An 18377-nucleotide genomic window follows, 5' to 3' on the forward strand; every position below is an offset into this window, starting at 1 on the left:
AGATGAGAGAGAAGGTGAACAAAAAGCTTTTTACCTAGAGAGGAGTAGAGGTCACTACCTGAAAGACTAGTAGAGGTGGAAGCCCTCATGTGACTTGAAAGGTGATTGGAAATGCACTTCAGTTGTGGTAATCTGCAGGGCTAAAGGTATATTCTGGAAACGGGGAGTAGGCAGGGTCGATCATTTTTAAGATGGCATGGGCATGATGGGGCAAGTGGTCTCTTTCTATATTTTAATCTTTGATTTTTTTAAGAAAAATCAAGCTTCTAGCATGTATTGTTCCTTAATAGAAATTTAAATTTTGAAAAATACAGCACTTAATTGTCACGATTGAGTCTCCTTCAGATAGAAGCTGGAATGCTCCTTTTGGCTCTTGCATAAGAGGATCTGAAGGGAAAGGAATAATTTCAAATAACAGATGGAATTTTATATCAAAGTTGCTGGGGGGAAACAAAAAGTACATTGCTGAGAAAAAAAGTCTGATTGCAGCCACTAGTGTGAGCTGTACTACTTTATAACATTAATGCCTGGTTGCATTACAGATCTACTGGATCAAATGTAACTGAAATTCATTCTCTTACTCTCAACACATTATATGTATTTGTGGCTCTGAGTAGATACAAATTTTAGCATATGGTGTGATCATGGATGATTAGCCAAATCCTTTATGGTCTGAACTGAGCCACAAGAATGGAAAGATTAGGTTTACGAGAGTGATCTATAGAAACTGAACTGTCAAAAAGCGAAAGCACATTGAGATATAATGTACACAGGCAGGAAGGCATGGCATTGGATGGAAATTTGATTGAAGTCAAGAGGTTCAAAGGCAGTTGTGAGTACAGTTATGTTGAGTGATGGGTTGCTGAAAGAGTCAATGCCATGAAAATTGCCTTTTAGATAATGAATCATTGGTGAATGGTAGGGCCTTAAGGAGTGTCGTGGAACAGAGGGATCTTAGTGTTCAGGTTCACAGTTTTCTGAAAGTGGAGTCACAGGTAGACTGGGCAGTGAAGAAAGCTGATGTTATGTTGCAATTGTATTGTACGTTGGTGAGACCGCACATGGAGCATTGTGTTCAGTTTTGGTCACCTTGTTATGGGAAAGATGTAAACTGGAAAGAGTGCGGAAGAAATTTACAAGGATGTTGCCAGGACTCCGTGGTCTGAGTTATAGGGAGAGGTTGGACAAGCTAGGACTTTTTTTTTTCTTTAGAGCATAGGAGACTGAGGGGAGACTTATGGAGGAGTATAAAATCCATGCTTCTCCTGATATGGTGAATGCACTCAGCCTTTTTCCCAGGGTTGGGGAATCAAGGACCTCAGGACATCAGTTTAATGTTGGAGGGGAAAGAATAAAAGGGAACCTGAGGGGCAACTTTTTTTTAACACAGAGGGTGGTACGCATATGGAATGAGCTGCCAGCGGAAGGTTTATTAGCAACATTTAAAAGGCATTTGGACAAATATATAGATAAAGAAAGATTAGACAGATATGGGTCAAATGCAGGGAAATGGGATGAGCATGGATGGACATTTTGGTCGGCATGGACCAGTTTGGGCCAAAGGGCCTGTCTCCATGCTGTAGGACTCTGACTCGATGACTCTAAGTGATTTATAGCTAAGGGCACAAAATAAGATGATTTAAGTTTACCAGTTGATGAGTTTGCCTCTAATTGGTGCTTTTTCCTGATATGGCAATCCTCCTGTTATCTCCTAAAGCATAAGAATCGAGGTATGTTAATTATGGTTTGAAGAGTGATTGTGATTTTGAATCCAATAACATTTTATTTGTGCATAGTAGCTGTAATAACAGATTAGACACTAACTTTTAGTAGCATGCCATGCTTCAAGTGATTCTAGAGTAAGAGTGAGTAGGAGATCTTTTATACCTCAGGCCATGATACAGCAAAGATATCATGAACATGTCTTTTAAAGGCGAACTGATATACCAGTCATGACTCATGATTACAATACTGATGACACCAGATTTGGAGGAAGCAGATATATTCAAGTGCAGGAAACAGGCTAAAGTGGAAGAAATTATTTAATGTAAATAAATGCATTCTAAGGAAACTAGGGAAAGGAAATAATCATAGACAATTAACTGCTAATAGAAAGGGATCTTGGCATATTGTGGATTGTGAAGGAATGGAGGGTACCATTTCAAGTCAACATGGTGTTACTTAGAAGTGGACTTATAGGCAGTTGGTTCCATGTTTTGTTGCTCTTGACCTGTAGGTGGTAACAGTCGCAGATTTGGAAGGTGCTGTCTAAGGAGCCATACTGAGTTGGTGCAGTGCATCTTGTAAAAAAAAAAGTACACACTGCATCCACTATGCACTAATGGTGGAGGGAGTGATGGGGGTACCAATCAAACTGGCTGCTTTGTTTTGGATGATGTTGAGTTTTTAGTGTTTCTGGTGTTTTATTCATTCAAGCAAGTGGGGAGTATTATATTCTTGACTTGCACATTCTAGATGGAGGACAGACTTTGAGAAGTCAGGTCTTTGACCTGCTCTTGTAGCCCCTGTATTTGTACAGCTGGTTCATTTTAGTTTCTATTTAATTATAACCCTCAGGATGTTGATAGTGAGAGATTCATTAATGGGTTATGTTCCTTTGCCCTTGCCATCTTCAGTGCATCCTCAACATGGAGGAGCAAGAATTCATCAATTTGGGTGTGAGAGCAGTAAGTGGTATTCAACAGGAAGGTTCCTTGTCCCTGTTTGACCTGATGGCATGTGACTTCCTGTGGTCTGGTATCAATTTTGAAGACTCCCAGAGCAGCTCCCTCTTAAAATATACATCACTTGTACACACCATCTCTGTTCCCATCAACAGGACAGTTTCAGGAATGGTGGTGTCTGGGATATTGTTTGGAAAATATAATTCCTTTAGAGGGACATGTCATATGTTTCGCTGGTCTCTGCAACAGCTCTGTCAACCTTAGCAGAAGCCGCCCCCGTATCAGTAAGGAGGATTTTGTAAAATCAACAGTGGTATTTGTGTGTTATTGTTGTTTCTGGTGTCTTGGTTGATGCAGAGTCATCTGTCTGACTCATTCCTTTTACCAGACTTTGGTCGTGGTTTCATGCCATTGAGTGGCTTGCTAGTACATTTTAGAGAGCATTTAAGAGTCCATCACATTGCTGAGGTTTGTAGTCACATGTAGGCCAGAGCGGGTATGGATGGCAGATTTCCTTCCTAAAGGACGTTAGTGAACCAAATGGTTCACATAACATAATGGTTTCATGAATTCCACTGGACTAGTTTTAATTCTAGCTTTATTAAATTTCAGTTTAATTAATATTTTCATGATTTAGATAAGGGAACTAAATGTAAAATGTCAATTTGCAGATGTGACAAAGCTGGATGAAAGGGTGAGCTGAAGAGGATGTAGCGATATTGCAGTGTGGTTTGGACAGGTTGAGTGAGTAGGCAAATGTGTATGGCAAATGCAGTATAATCCAGGTTAAGTGTGGGGTTATCCACTTTGGTAGCAAAAATAGGAAGGCAGATTATTATGAAATAGAGAGAGGAGTATATTCATTGAGATCTTGGTGTCTTTGTGCATCAGTTGCTGAAAGTAAACATGCAGGTGCTGCAGGCAGTAAGGCGGTAAAATGTATGTTTGCCTTCATAACAAGAAAATTTGAGTACAGGAGCAAGGATGTCTTGCTGCAATTAAATAAGACATTAGTGAGGCCATGACTGGACAATTGTGTGCAGTTTTGGTCTCCTTACCTGAGGAAGGACGCTCAGAGAGAGTACAGCGAAGATTTCCCAGAATGATTCCTGGGATAGTCGGATAGACATATGAGGAAAGATTGAGTCGGTTTGGATGGTAGTCACTGAACTTTAGTAGAATGAGGGGTCTCTCGTATAAGCCTGTAACATTCCAACAGGACTAGACAGGTTAGATGCAGGAAGGATGTCAGATTTAGATTTTATTATCACGTGTACTCAAGTACAGGAGTATAATGAAAATGTTTAATGTTGCCACACACGGCACCATCTTAAGTTCAAAGGTGTGCAGGTTCAAAAACTTAGTTAAAAGGTTAAGCGTTATCTTCATAGAATAAGTAAAGAAACAAAGAAATAATTAATAATAATAACGTTATTCATTTCATTAATAAGGTAATAGTTAACATTCCTGATGGTGGGGGAGACCAGAGCCATGGGTCAGAGTTTAACGATTGGGGGAGGTAAGCTTTTTCAAACTGAGATGAGATATCTCTACAGCCAGGGAGTAGCGAGCCAGTGGAATTCAGTACCACAGAAAGTGGTTGAGGTCAAAACATTGTGCTTCAAGGTAGAGGTAGATATAGCTATTGTGGCTACGGGGATCAAGGGTTATTGGGGGAGGGCTTGATTATGATATTGAACTTGAGGATTAGTCATGAGCACAATGAATGGCGGAGCAGCTTCGAGGGGTTGAATGGCCTACTCTGCTCCTATCTTCTATGTTTCACCATTTGCCATGGTGGGATCTGACCCCATTAACCTGGGTTTCTGGATTACGCACCAGTGACAGTATCTGTTTCCCACTGCTTTGTCTCGATGTTCTGCTAAATTGACCTAAATTTTGTTTTTTCACTCTGCCTTGGGGATTATTAGCTATTTGGTTTCTGGGAGGGTTGCTGATGGATTGGTGATGATAGCACCATATCATGGTAGGCAGGCTCATGGTCTCTTTCCTGTTATTTATATGAGATTTCCACAGACTGTAGAACCAAAGGCATTAGATCGAACTTGGACAGAGAAAGAGTGCAAACAAGTTGAGACTTCAGTACTTTACTCAGAATGGTGAATGTCTTTTGAGGCTGACCGGGGTGAAGTGGAATTGTTAAAGGAAGAATTGGGTCACTGTTCAAGAGGCCAAATGAATGAGATATTTTACATTGTGAAATTCACATCTGTAGTGGCATCCTTTTTGTATGTTCAGTGTATGACGTTGCAGCATCCAACAGCTTGATAAATACAGCAATCTTGCGGTCTCTGGGGTAATGTTCACATGGATGAGCCCTACTGCTCTATGAAAGAGGGTGGCACCTGTCACCCGCATGATGCATTCTCTGGCAGGTCCCTGCCTAATGTTGTTCAAGGATCCTGTGATAACCTGAAAGGAGATGCTGAGACAAAATCAGAGACTGGCTTTTCTATAATTATATGGACACAGCTTGTTGTGACAGCAGCGTGAGTCTACAAACTTGTGCGATCTTTGTGTCCATTTTCCAATGGCCTGTGGGAAATTTTAAAATTTGATTAATGGCAGTTCTTTCCTTTCCACAATGGCTTTCTTTCGCCATCCATCTTTTTAATTTATAGCTGTCTGAACCTAATTTCAGTTGATTTGAATCATCTTTCCCAGTACACATCCTGATGATTTCAGCATTCCTGATATTTGAGAATAAACTGATGTATGGCCCTGTATGGAAGCATTCAGAAACAACCTTTTGGTGATGCATATATATAATTTCTGACTGAATCCCTCGTGGTAGTGGGTATACAGGTCCTTTCTCTGCATGTCTGAAAGCCAAAAAGATCTACACACTGAAGGTCTTTTGAAAGCAGGCTTGAACGAACCCGCTGCGTTTGGGCCCTTTGGCAAGAAACTTCCTTTTAGGTCTGTTTTCAGGTCCATTTGGACCACATGAAGCTCTTTTTCTAAAGAGCCCAAAACTGAAAATATCAGAAAACTGAAAGTATCCTTTATCCGAAAACCTTTGGTGCTGAGGTTTTAAAATAAAGGATTCCTGACCTGTATTTCTGATTATCTCCCACATTGATTTGTTTTTATTTAAAAAATATACTTTATTCACAAAAATTTTAAAATACACATCGTCACTAGACCAGTTCAATTCTGAATATGCTCTTTACATATGTAGAAGAAACATACCCAAGGCATCTCTTTCTTAGGCGAGGCTATATTTACGTACATTTGAGGGACTAGGAAGGTGCGATAACTGAATGAACCCCTTCGTACTTCGGTATGTCTATAATGCAATTTTTTTTGAATCACTTATGGGATGAGGATATGATAGTTGGGCCAGCATTTATTGGTGATCGCATATTGCTCTTTAGATGTACTGATGTATACATTATGGTATGACTCAAGATTTTTCACCTTATTTTCCTCCTCTACATTTCTCCCCCTACTTCTGCTTTTGTGAAGAAGCTGATTTGTGTTTAGTTTCAACCAAACACAAACCAGCATTTGATTTCAACCAAAGAGTTGTTGTCTTCTGCCTGATCATGGTGGTAGGAAAAGGATTGGCTGAACTGAATGTTCACAGTACAGGGGGACGTCATTTGGACTTCTAACTCTAGGCTGGCTCTCAACAAGGTCAACTTAGCTAGTTGCATGCTTCACCTTCCCTGCCTCAGGCTTTCAAATTGTTTTGTTTTCAACTGAGCATCTAAAACCTTCTGGAAAATCACTCCAATGTGCACATTCAAGCAGAAACCACTAGATGGCAATAAAAAACAGCACCCTAGATGTTATTTTTTTCTCTGCTTCCAATCCAATGGGGCAACTACTACAATCACAGCCCTCTACCAAGCTTAAAGCTGAGACTGCGCATTGTAGGTCAGAGAATGGTTCACATCCAGGAGTTTCTTAGTCTGGAATGTACCACTATAAGAAGCCTTTTACATTAATGCAGTCTTTAAAAATGTGGGAAGTACTTCATGCTGCATGATTTTTTTTTGTCCACTCACTTTAATATGTACTCATAAAGAGAGGTTAAGCAAATGGAGAGCTAAAACTTCCATTTGCTGATGCCGTGGACTGTGTCAGCAGGTTCTTCAAAGTAGTTTTGACATAAAATACTGAAGTAAAAGTCATGACTGAAACAGGATAGTGGTTTTATTAAAATATTGCTGACAACCATGCATTAGCTGCACACTCAAGGTATACAGTTTATAAAACACTAAATGAGCATGTTACACTCATGCTGAATTTTGAGATTGGATTCTAGCCGTTACCCTCTGAAAATGAATCCCCAGATGCTGGTATGCCGCCACAGAGTTACCCTTTATTTATACATATATAGTACTTGACACTGGTCCAACTTCCTCAGTGTCAACCCAGAGTGAATAGAACCTCTGACACTCCTGTTTATACCTATCAGCCAGGGGTCCCTGATTGGACCAGGTTAACTGCCCCAATCAGGGAACTCCTATTCAATGAGATCCAACTGGCTGACCTCATTACAATCACTACAGCCTCAATTGTAAACAGAACAGTTTAGTTTATTGATCTTCAGTGTCAAAAACAACCGAGCTGGTAATGCTATAACTGCTTTAAATTACCACTTTCTTTTTCTTTTACAGAAAGAATTGAGCCTTCCACGCAGAGGAAGTCTGTAAGTAGAGATTATTTACATCCTGCAGAAATGGTCTTGATATTTTTGTTTAGTTGGATGCAATGGTTGCAATTTTCTGAAGGCATTATTTTACGAAGTTCAAGCTTTGACCTTTTGTGGCATCATTATGCAAATAAGCCTATTATTTTGTTGTTGTGATGAGCTCATTGCTCTGCACGGCAATCTCAAAATGTGCTGTACGAGTGGCTCAGGAGTTAATGCATGTTTTGTTTATACAGTTCTACAGAGCAAATGCTTGATGAGGTAGCCATTGTTCGGTTAGTCTGTACTTGTTGGTTGCAATTAAATCATTACAGTCTATTTTGTTAATAAGCAATATGTGTTAAACCACATTCTTCCTTCGGGGCATCTAACTTCGATGGTTTCGGCTACATGGCCTATTTCTTCAGTCATATCTGTATATTTTCATAGATGCTTGCATGACAGGTTTTATTTAAAGAAACAAATAAAACGACATCCACAGTCCAATTAGCAAAAGTAATGTGGCATCTGTGTGTACATTCAATGTTATTAACCACGCATTCATTGTGCTGACCCCTGATAACTAAGGCATTTTTCATGGTCTCTGCCAGTTTTGCATACTTGGTGTAATCAGGAAGACGAATAAAATTAATCTCAAAAATTGTCAGCGATACACGATTAGTTAACTAGCAAGAGAAAACAAGAGCAAGACTATTCCACTTTCTCACAACAACTGAGGTGAAGAACAAATCTGGCTTTGACAGTATCATCTTGAAAACATTTATTTATTTTTTAAAAATGGATAAATTGATCTCTCAAATTATTTCTCACCAATTATTGAACATTGGAGGAAGGATGAAGTGAAGTAGCTTTTGGTGTTCTTGCTTTGCACTATTGCCATTGTGTAATGGGGATTGACGGAGTTACAAATGGTCCCTTGTAATGATTGCTCATGGAAAATACCTGTAAGCTGTTGCTACCTGTGCAGACATGATTCTAATGTAAAGCTTGAGGCAGTGGATACCAACCCCTGTTTTCGACACTGTAACACAGAGTGACCATCTCTATGGAAGAAAGGGATTGATTAAATGAGACACAAACTGAGCTACCAAAAAAGCTCAGACTGCTAGGAATATTTATGTTGGGTAGTCTGCAGACATAAAGGTAATTTATTGCAGTATTTAAGTTAAGCAAGGTTCTAGATGAACTGGATCCTTAAATGATCAAGTTTAGCCCAAGCTCAAGCATGAATGTTGATTGAACTCTTCGATTAGAAAAGATGATCACACTAACTAACAATGCAGCTTCTTCATATAAACAATGTTAAACATGTTAAATAGCTTACCCATGGTGAGGGGGATGGATACATTTTTGGCAATTGGCGTTTTGGAGATATATCAGGTGAAGTGTGGTATGTGTCTTATTCGATTCTGAATCAATGGATGATGATGGTCAATTCTGTGAAGTCATGTGCTCCTAAGGAATTTGAGGCCTGGAGAAGAAAATAGGTATGCGGAAAGAAAGAAGGAGACTTGGGGCTGGATTTTCACGGAGTTGGGACAGCTCCTATAACCTTTAAAAGTAGCAAATGGGACTTGGGTGGAGAGGTCTTGTTCATTTTCCTAACAATGTAATTTTTTTTCATGGGCAAGGGAGCAGTATTTGGAAAGACAAGTTCAGCAAGGCCATGTCAAATTAGTTTCAAATTCAAATCACATCCATTTTGACTGTTCTGACAGCGTAATCCACAGCATGGAAATCATTAATCAAGGTGTATAGGCATAAACAGTCATCAAGCTTGAAAAGGTCCATTTAATTATCATGATCTCTTTTTTTAAAAAAAATCCTCAGTTCTTTAAACTTGAATAAAAGGCTTACAATTTCAGATAGTTTTAAAACTAAGTTAATCTGTTGGACTACTTTGATCGACAGACCATCTGGTACAGCAGTATGCATCAATTCCTGTTCCACAGCTTCAATGGAGTGCTTTTTGGTATTTCTTAATAACTAGTGTTCTAGTGGAAATTGTTGAGACTGCTAGGCCAAATGTCCAACAGAATATACCTTAGCAGCAATTTGAGTTGACAGTTTGATTGAAATATTAATGAGCTTATGGAAGGATGAGCTGTCTTTGTGGGCACTGAATAAAAATTTGGTTCCGTGATGGATTAAGCTCTGGATTTAAGAGACCGTTTTCTTGAATGGAAGCATTTCTTCATTATCAAGTTTATATAAGTGAGATTTTTATCAAACTGTTCAAAGATTGTCTTTAACCATCTTCATATGGCTCATGAGGTCTCTTCCACGTGTATACTTGGTGAGTGACCATGGAGGTGGCATACAGGGATAACAAATTGGGAGCTGATGTATGTGTTGGCATTGCAAAGTTGGAAGTGTGGTAAAGATTAAAGAATATAACAGCTTCTAAAGCTATTGAGAGAAAGTCCTGGAGAATTGAGGTGGGTGTTCTAACCAGCCGGTCTTGGCACCCCATACTTGCCTATAGTCTGCTTGTGGGCCCAACTCTATCTTGCCTCATCTCCACTGTAAAAAGTTAGGTGTAACAGGGCCCTTAATGCTGACAAAATTTCTTGTTCTGCGTTACTCACCTCCGTAACAAAAGTCCAGTCTTTTGTATAAGTAACCTCTCTTTGCATCATGTGTAACCATGGAGTTACAAACGAGTTTTCCAATGTTTTTCACAAATACATTACGGATTTTTCCTTCTTTGTCTGCCCTTGGAGATAAAGTACTGGTGTTTGGAGAGATGGTTGGATGAATTTGCATGATCTGAATGAATTTTGTTGAAGTCTTCTCGGCTTTTTCTGTCCAAAAACCCTTTATTTCTATGTGCTTTGCATATTGTGGTGAATAACACCTTTGATAGGAATATCATCTCATTAAGCCTTAATGTTGAGTTCAGTTTTGAACTTCCCAAAAACTGTTTTGTTTTGAAGTCAAACACCTTTTCTGCCACTAGAAGGAGCTTCTGCTGTCACGGTTTAACCCATACGTATCTCATCGATGCCATTCCTTGCTTTTTGTCAGTCCTCATTTGACGTATGTTTGAACCAAGTTAGGAGAATTTCCTGAGCAAGTTTTTCTCTTGGACATATGTTCGAGCTGAAGCCTTAACTTAATTTATGTAGAAGCCTAGGAATGGGGTTCTTGTGGCTTCAGGGCCCAGTTTGCATTGTGCTTGGTAACTCCTCCTCTGAACTGTCAAGTTTGAATGTAACATTGGAAGTGGTTAAGTTATTTTTTTAAAAAAAGTTCTGTGTTTAGTACAGAAGTATGTTCACAGTACATTACATGCCTGTTATGCCAACTCAACTTGCCAATAGAACAATTTAAGTGAACATTTTCTGATATGGATAGTATGTCAAGTTACAGCATGCAACCTACTTTGTTGCAGATAATTTGTTCAATTATGTGACTTTCACAGGGCTTACTTGCTGCATAGCATTTATGAAATCGAGTGGAGGCCATCCGTGAATATTAGTGGTTTTCATTGATTGTCGGTGACATTGATCGATTTCACAAGAATCTGTTTCTCCCAGGAGTTGGACCGTGTGTTATAAGTGATCCATGAGAGCCTTGCTGCTCCCACTTAACCACACTTAGAACCATCAAAATAACCATTCCATTTAGTTTTATGATGTGTCAGCTTGGCTTAGTTGATAGCACTGATGTCTCTGAGTCAGTACATTATAGACTCAACATCCTATGATTTTTCATAGGTGTAACACAGGTGTTTTCAGTGTCTCTTGATCAGTTCAAATAAATTGGGTTGCAACTTGTTTGATGTCAATTTCTCAGAAACAGAGACTGCTTTTCCTCAATGATTATAGCGACTGGAGCAATCTTAGCCGGTGCAGAAATGACTGACTGTTTTATTAATCTATTATCTATTTTACAGACCTAGTTGAGAATCAATATTAAAAACCTGTTGTAGATTCAAAATGCATTGCCCCTCCCAATCAAAATGCACAAACAACAAAACTTTTCCATTTCTCTGCTTTGTGCTGGTAAGATGTTCTGTTCATCGTGCTCTGGGGTATTCGAATTACATTCCAAGTTCAAGTACTATTGTAATCATTAGATGACAATGTGGTTGTGACTTATCCAGCCGATAGTTAAATGGATTGGGCTTTGCAGCTCAAAAACTGGCCGTCTGACTATAATGATTACAGCAGACACATTTTATCTCTATTCCGCATTGGTGATGGAAGCTGACACTAACCTTAATTAACAAGTCATATTGGGTAACTTACTCAGTTATAGCCATTGCATTCGCAGTGATTTTGCTTAGAAAGGAAAGCCTCAGCATTGTGAGTTGGCCACTATAATGGCCTTAAGCCATGTTAGCTTGCAATTATTTCAATGCTTAGTTTTGTTTCAATGTGATGTAATCTATTTCTGTTATTCCTCCTTGCCCTTTCTGTCAAATACCATTCACTGGGTTAATGGCTAAGCCTGTTCTTAACAAAGTCATGTATTTGATACTTGAATGTTATTTTCAGTAAATTTGTATTCTAGTGAAATCAGTTGAAACCAGAAATGATTTTGGGGTCCCCTTGTTATGAGAAGCATTAGGTTATTGGTAATTCTGTGTGTGTGTGTGCACGCGCGTGCTATATTATACCTGAGACTAGGATGAATGGAAAGATGGCTGAAAATACCATGCAGCATGTTTTTGTGCCAATAAATGATCAGGAAGAGTAAGTTAACAAAGCCTGAAAATGATTGCCTGTGCTGCATTTTGTTTTCCAAGAGAAGGACTTTTGTCATTTGTTGTTTTGGTGCATGGTTGACCTTTTCCTTAACTGGTGAAATTCGAAAAGGATCCAAAACTTTTTTCATCTGAGGCACTTTATTTTATCACTGGTATGACTGGAGGACATAGATCATGAGAATTGAGCTTTTGTAGATAATAGTGATGACCTACTACAGGTTTCTATTATGTCTTATCTATCTTATTTATCATTAGTTCTGAGTTCACAGTTTGAATGACCAACATCATATTGGCGAGGACCATCACCTTTTATGCAGTAAAGCCACTTTGACAGTCATGATCCTGTGTGTGTGTGTGTGTGTATCAAAGTATAAATTCTGTGTAGATACACAACAACTGTGAATAATGTGAATTACAATTTTTTCAGAAGCATTTGAACTACAATATTTATATATATTTTGTCTTTCATAATCTCATTAACTCCAATTACAGCCTATAAAGTACTTTTGAAAGATTGCCAATATTACACTATAGGAAAGTTAATAGCTAATTCGCACACAGCAAATCAGAACAAACAGCAATATGAAAATGACCAATGGAGCTATTCTGCTAAAATTGTAAAGCCTACTGATTATCCATATGAAAGCAACACCTTTTATTTCTATGGTGCCTAAACAGATGCAGTGAATTAGCAAGGGAGTTGCAGAATCTCAGCAATCATTGGTGAGTAAGTTAAAATCAGGGATGCTCAAGAGGTCAGAATGAGATGAGTGCAGATATCTCGGAGGGTTGAGCATTGGAAGCAATTAGAGATAGAGAGGGACAAGGCCATGGAGGGATTTGAAACAGGAAGAATAACTTTTTAAGTTAAATTTTGAAGGCATTACTTAACTGGGCACCAACGTGGCTCAATGAGTGGAGGACAGATGTGTGAATAGCAATTAGTAAGAATTAGATTCCAGGCAGCCAAGGTTTGGATAATTTCAGTTTTGCAGAGGGAGCATATGGGAGCAGATCCGGGGAGTGCAGAAGATTAGTCAGACCAGAAGGTAATGTATGGGTGTTTCAGCAGCAGGCACGTTCAAGGAGAGCTGAAGTTAGGCATCATGCCATTGGCAGCTCATCTTGGGACTTACAAGCATCTGGCTCAGCCTCTCATTGTTGCCAGTCAGCTGGATGGTGTTGGTGGCTTGGGAGTGAAGTTTACAGCAGGGAATGTGGGCAGAGCTTCTCCAGCTTTTAATAGGAGGGAATTTCCGCTCATCCAGTGCTGGAATTGAGATAAGCAGTCTGATTCAGAGAGAGTCTTAGAAGGTTTCCTTCGGTCTATGCTGACCAATTCATGCTGACCATAATCCCAAACTAAACTAGTCCCACTTGCTTGCGCTAGGCCCATATTCCTCCAAACATTTCTTATTCATGTATTTATCCAAATGTCTTTTAAACATTGTAACTGTACCCGCACCCATCACTTCCTCTGGAAGTTCATTCCACACACTATCAACTCTCTGTTTAAAAAAAAAGTTGCCCTCATCTTTTTTTTTAAAATCTTTGTCCTCTCATCTTAAAAATATGCCCACTAGTCTTGAAAACCCCCCACCCTCGAGAAAAGTCACCTGCCATTCAGCCTATCTATGACCCTCTTGATTTTATAAATTTCTATACTTTGAGCATTTATAAATCTCAACCTCCTATGCTCCAGTGGATAAAGTCCCAGCCTATCCAGCGTCTCCTTATAACTGAAACCTTCCATTCTTGGCAACATCCTGGTAAATCTTTTCTGAACCCTCTCCAGGCTAGTAATATCCTTGCTATAACAGGGTGACCAGAACTGGACATAGTACTCCAGAAGAGGCTTCATCACTGTCCTGTACAACCTCAATATGACGTCCCAGTTCCTATTCTCAAAGGTCTGAACCATGATGGAAAGTGTGCTAAATGTCATCTTAATCACCCTGTCTACATGTGATGCAAACTTCAAAGAAAAGATGTTCCAATACTGGCATCAACCATAAAATATGAAAAGCTGCACACGTATGTCCTGAAGCAAAAGCAGGGCAGTCCCAAACCCAGCCAATTACCACTCCATGAGCTGTGGAGTTCTGGGAAACATCTTCAACTGTTGCATCAATGACCTTCTCTCCACCAGGAAATGGTTGTGAGGTAGAGCATCAGTGACGACGTGAAAACTGATACATGTTGTTTGTCAGCATGCATTTACGAAATTAATGGTAGGGGTTTCAAGAATAGACTCCGGAGGGCGGCACAGTGCTCAGTGGTTCCCCCTGCAACCGCTCAGTGCCAGAGAGCTGGGTTCGATTCCAGCTTCAGGTGATTGTCTGTGTGGACTTTAAACATTCTCCTCGTGTCTGCTCCGGTTTCCTCCCACAGTCCAATGATGTGCAGGTTAGGTGAATTGGCCATGCTAAATTGCTCATAGTGTTCGTGGATGTATAGTTTAGGGGTAAATGTAGAGGGGTAGGGGAATGGGTCTGGATGGGTTACTCTTCAGAGGGTGGTGTGGACTTGTTGGGCCAAATGACCTGTTTCCGCACTGTCGGGATGCTATAATGAAATGTGATAGGCCACAGTACGTTCAAGGATTTTGGAGAAGAGAGAACATGGTGGGCGGCACGGTGGCACAGTGGTTAGCACTGCTGCCTCACAGCGCCGGAGACCCGGGTTCAATTCCCGCCTCAGGCGACTAACTGTGTGGAGTTTGCACATTCTCCCCGTGTCTGCGTGGGTTTCCTCCGGGTGCTCCGGTTTCCTCCCACAGTCCAAAGATGTGCAGGTCAGGTGAATTGGCCATGCTAAATTGCCTGTAGTGTTAGGTATGGGGTTGATGTAGATGTATGGGTGGGTACGCTTCGGCGGGGCGGTGTGGACTTGTTGGGCCGAAGGGCCTGTTTCCACACTGTAAGTAATCTAATCTAATCTAATCTAAAGTAATCTAATCTAATCTAAACATGGAGATTGTGTAGTACTTTACAAAGATGGAGCAACCAAAGCCTTTTGTTTTTGAGGAGAAGTTGACAATGACAAATTTGTGTGAGAGAGAGAACCGTGAACATTCAGATAGTCTGTCAAAATTTTTATGGGCATAATGTCATGGGAGCAGGTGGTAGGTATCATTGGAGATGCTGAGTGCAGATGATATGAAGGAAACTAAGGGAAGATTTTAGTTCAGAGTTAGGCCAAGGAAGACCTTCAGAGATTGTCTTGTCTGTTGGACTAGGGGAATTTAGAGAAGTTGTTGATGGGATGGTATCATTGTGAGAAAGAATCTGATCAGTTGGAGGTGAAAGGAAGATGGAGCCAAGGGGCTTAAGAACTTCTTTTAAAATAAAGACGTTACCTTAGCATCACAGGACAATCATAGAATAGTGAGCAGTTTAATCCCAATGGTCATGTTTACCTCATGTTTGCTGGTCAATTGAATGTTGTATCTAAATATTTCCACCTTCTGTGACATCTTACTCACTCTGTCACCATGCAGGGGGAGGAAAGGTATATGAGCAGTGAAGTTCCCCTCATGTTCTGACTGACTCATTTGTACATGGTCCAGCAGAATAGATCATCAAAGGGAGAAATCTTGGCTTGTTGCTGTCACACATTTTGCTTAGAAGCACAAAGGGCCAAATGCTCCCCTCATCTCAACAGAACTTCTCAACTCAACAGCATTCAAGGTTCAATCCTTACCTGCCTCTGCAATCAGTACTGGACTGTCAAGCAAGCTATCAGAGTATTCATTCATTTTCAAGTTAGAAATGAGGTTGTTATATTTATAAGCCAATGTTTTATTCTATTTTAAAATACATGAAGGTTTAAGAATTGATTGTTTTACTTTTCCATGAAAACACCTTTGGAAATTCATAGTGTCAACGATGTAATGAAAATGTGTTATTAAAAATTGATGCCCCTTTCTGAATTCAGCTGCACAAATCAACATGCTGTCACTCAAACAAAGATCTTGACAACACCATCTGTTTTATGAACTTCCTTTCACAAAATGAATGGTATCTAATTCACTCCATACAATTCTGTATCCTTGATCACTTTTATAACCATTTTCTCTTTCTGATGACAATAGTACTCTTGCCAGGACTTTTTATATGGCAAAAGATACTCAGTCTCACAATATAACCTTTTTATCATATTAATAATAATGCTTCTCATTTTGAAGGCCTATTCGTGTTAATTGCTTGTTTTCCTAGTTTTCTTGATTAGTTGAATCACTTATCAATACTGACCAAGTTGTAATGCTGAATGGTATTTCAGTATTTCAGACCTTCCCTTTTACAGCTCCCCATAAACGATAATGTAAAAGATTGTATAATGTTGCCGATTACAAGCTTTTTAAGGGGCCTTATGAATTTTTGAAATGATGGAAATTGTTCCTTGGGGAGAGAAAATAAAGTACTTTTACTCAGTACTGTACACTGTTCAAATAAAGCCTCAGGGCATAAGCACTTCTGCAGAAGTAGAATGGCAAGTCAGAAGAGGAATTATGTGGCAGATTGGTCTTTGGATTCTGTTACGTTAGACATTTGGGTAAAGTTCAGAGATGCAGCTAGAGGCAGCAGTATTCTCACTAGGTCACAGACCTTAGACGGTAACACTTCTGTTTCTTTACAGATGCGATCAGAGCTGCTGAGTATTCCCAGTATTTTGTGTTTTAATTTCAAACTTCCAGCATCAGCAGTGTTTCACTTTTATGTAAGATATCAGCTTTTCCTCAATTAGTAGCATCCTCATTTTATAAGTTAGAAGGTTACGGATTCAAGCTCTGACTTAGACACTGTAAGGATGTAATCCAGACAGACAGCCCAGTACAAAACCAATAAGGTGCTGCACTTTCAAAGGTCTGTTTCTTCAGACGAGATGTTAAACCAATACCTTGTCTACTCTTCCCTGTTGGATGCAGAAAGTCTTGAGGCACTACTTTGACGAAGATGGGGGAGTTATCCCAAAGGTCCTGGGCAACATTTACACTTGAATCAGCATCACCAAAGCAGAAACAAAAACAGAAATTGCTGCAAGAACTCAGCTGGTCTGGCAGCATCTGTCGAGGGAAAAACATTTCGAATCTGGTGACCCTTCTTATGCTTTTTCTCCATAGATGCTACCAGACCTGATGAGTTTTTTTCCAGCAACCTCTGGTTTTTGTTCCTGATTTACAGCATCCACAGTTTTTTTCCACTAAAGCAGGCTCTCTCTATCACATTGTTGCTTGTGGTAACTTGCTGTGATCAGATTTTCTGCCTCATTTCCCACTTTTTAACAGTACATTCCCAAGGATGCTTGTTGTCTGTAGGTGTACTCCAGGACATTCTGAGGTAGTGAAAGACAGTGTATAAGTAGAGATCAGTCTTGTCGATATGTTTGATGACAGCCATTTGCCAGATTGTCTTCTGCTCTTTGTTAAGTACCTAACCAGTAATACAGATGCATATGTAGTTGCTCGTTATTTGAAATAAAAATAGAAACTGCAGAAAATATTCAGATCTGACAGTATCAGGAAATAGATTGTGAAGCAGCCTATTGAGAGCGGGGATTGAATTGGGAAGGATGCCACTAAATTCTGGCATACTGGAATGTAGATTATATAAACATACAGTTAGACTGAGTCTCACCAACAGTCCAGCAGATGCTTATCACCAATGTATTGAACAAATAATCCTAAATATGGTAAAAATTGTGTCATCTGGCTTTCTACCATACAGAATACCTCACTAACTGGAATCTGTGATATGTACCCCACCTGGTGTCACTATTAGCAAATAAAATACTGATGTCAGTCTGAAGTCAAAGTTGAACCATTTTCCTCTTCTGCTCACAGTGAAAAGAATCAAACTTGAAGAGATAGATATTAAGACTTTGCAAGTCACAGTAAATGTCAAAATGCATGTTTACAATCGATTTATTATATTAACATGAACTTCAGTGGCTTAGCCAGCATCATCTTATTTACTGGCACCATCTGATCCTGGTGCATGTGGATATTGTCAGTTTTGCTGTACAGAAGGTGCACTTTACCATATTTACAATATCTTCAATATTTCAAGATTAAAACAGTAAAAATAAAGACCTCTCCCTCAACATACAACTAATCTGTAAACTGCATTCACTTATATGGCAGGAAACTATTCTCAAAGCTGAAGACTCTTTCCCTTTGGCTTTAGATGAACCACTGAATAGCTCAAATCTAGTATTTGGAAATTGCCAGAGTTCAACAGTCATTCACAACTTCTCAATTTTCACAGCAATGTTTGTTCACACAGTTTCCAAAAAC

At 39.5% G+C, this 18377-nt stretch overlaps 1 protein-coding gene across 10 annotated transcripts in view; it reads left to right on the forward strand.

The window, feature by feature from the left end:
* Positions 1–18377, forward strand: part of LOC140496238 (microtubule-associated serine/threonine-protein kinase 4-like) — a 475527-nt gene that overhangs the window by 177024 nt on the left and 280126 nt on the right. For all 10 annotated transcript variants that reach the window (XM_072595744.1, XM_072595762.1, XM_072595752.1 and 7 more), the window contains one exon: positions 7334–7365. In XM_072595744.1, the coding sequence (XP_072451845.1) occupies positions 7334–7365 (32 nt within the window). The remainder of the gene's footprint in view (positions 1–7333; positions 7366–18377) is intronic.

The sequence above is a fragment of the Chiloscyllium punctatum genome, chromosome 2 (genome assembly GCF_047496795.1).
Source record: "Chiloscyllium punctatum isolate Juve2018m chromosome 2, sChiPun1.3, whole genome shotgun sequence".
In the NCBI taxonomy this organism is placed as follows: Eukaryota; Metazoa; Chordata; class Chondrichthyes; order Orectolobiformes; family Hemiscylliidae; genus Chiloscyllium; species Chiloscyllium punctatum.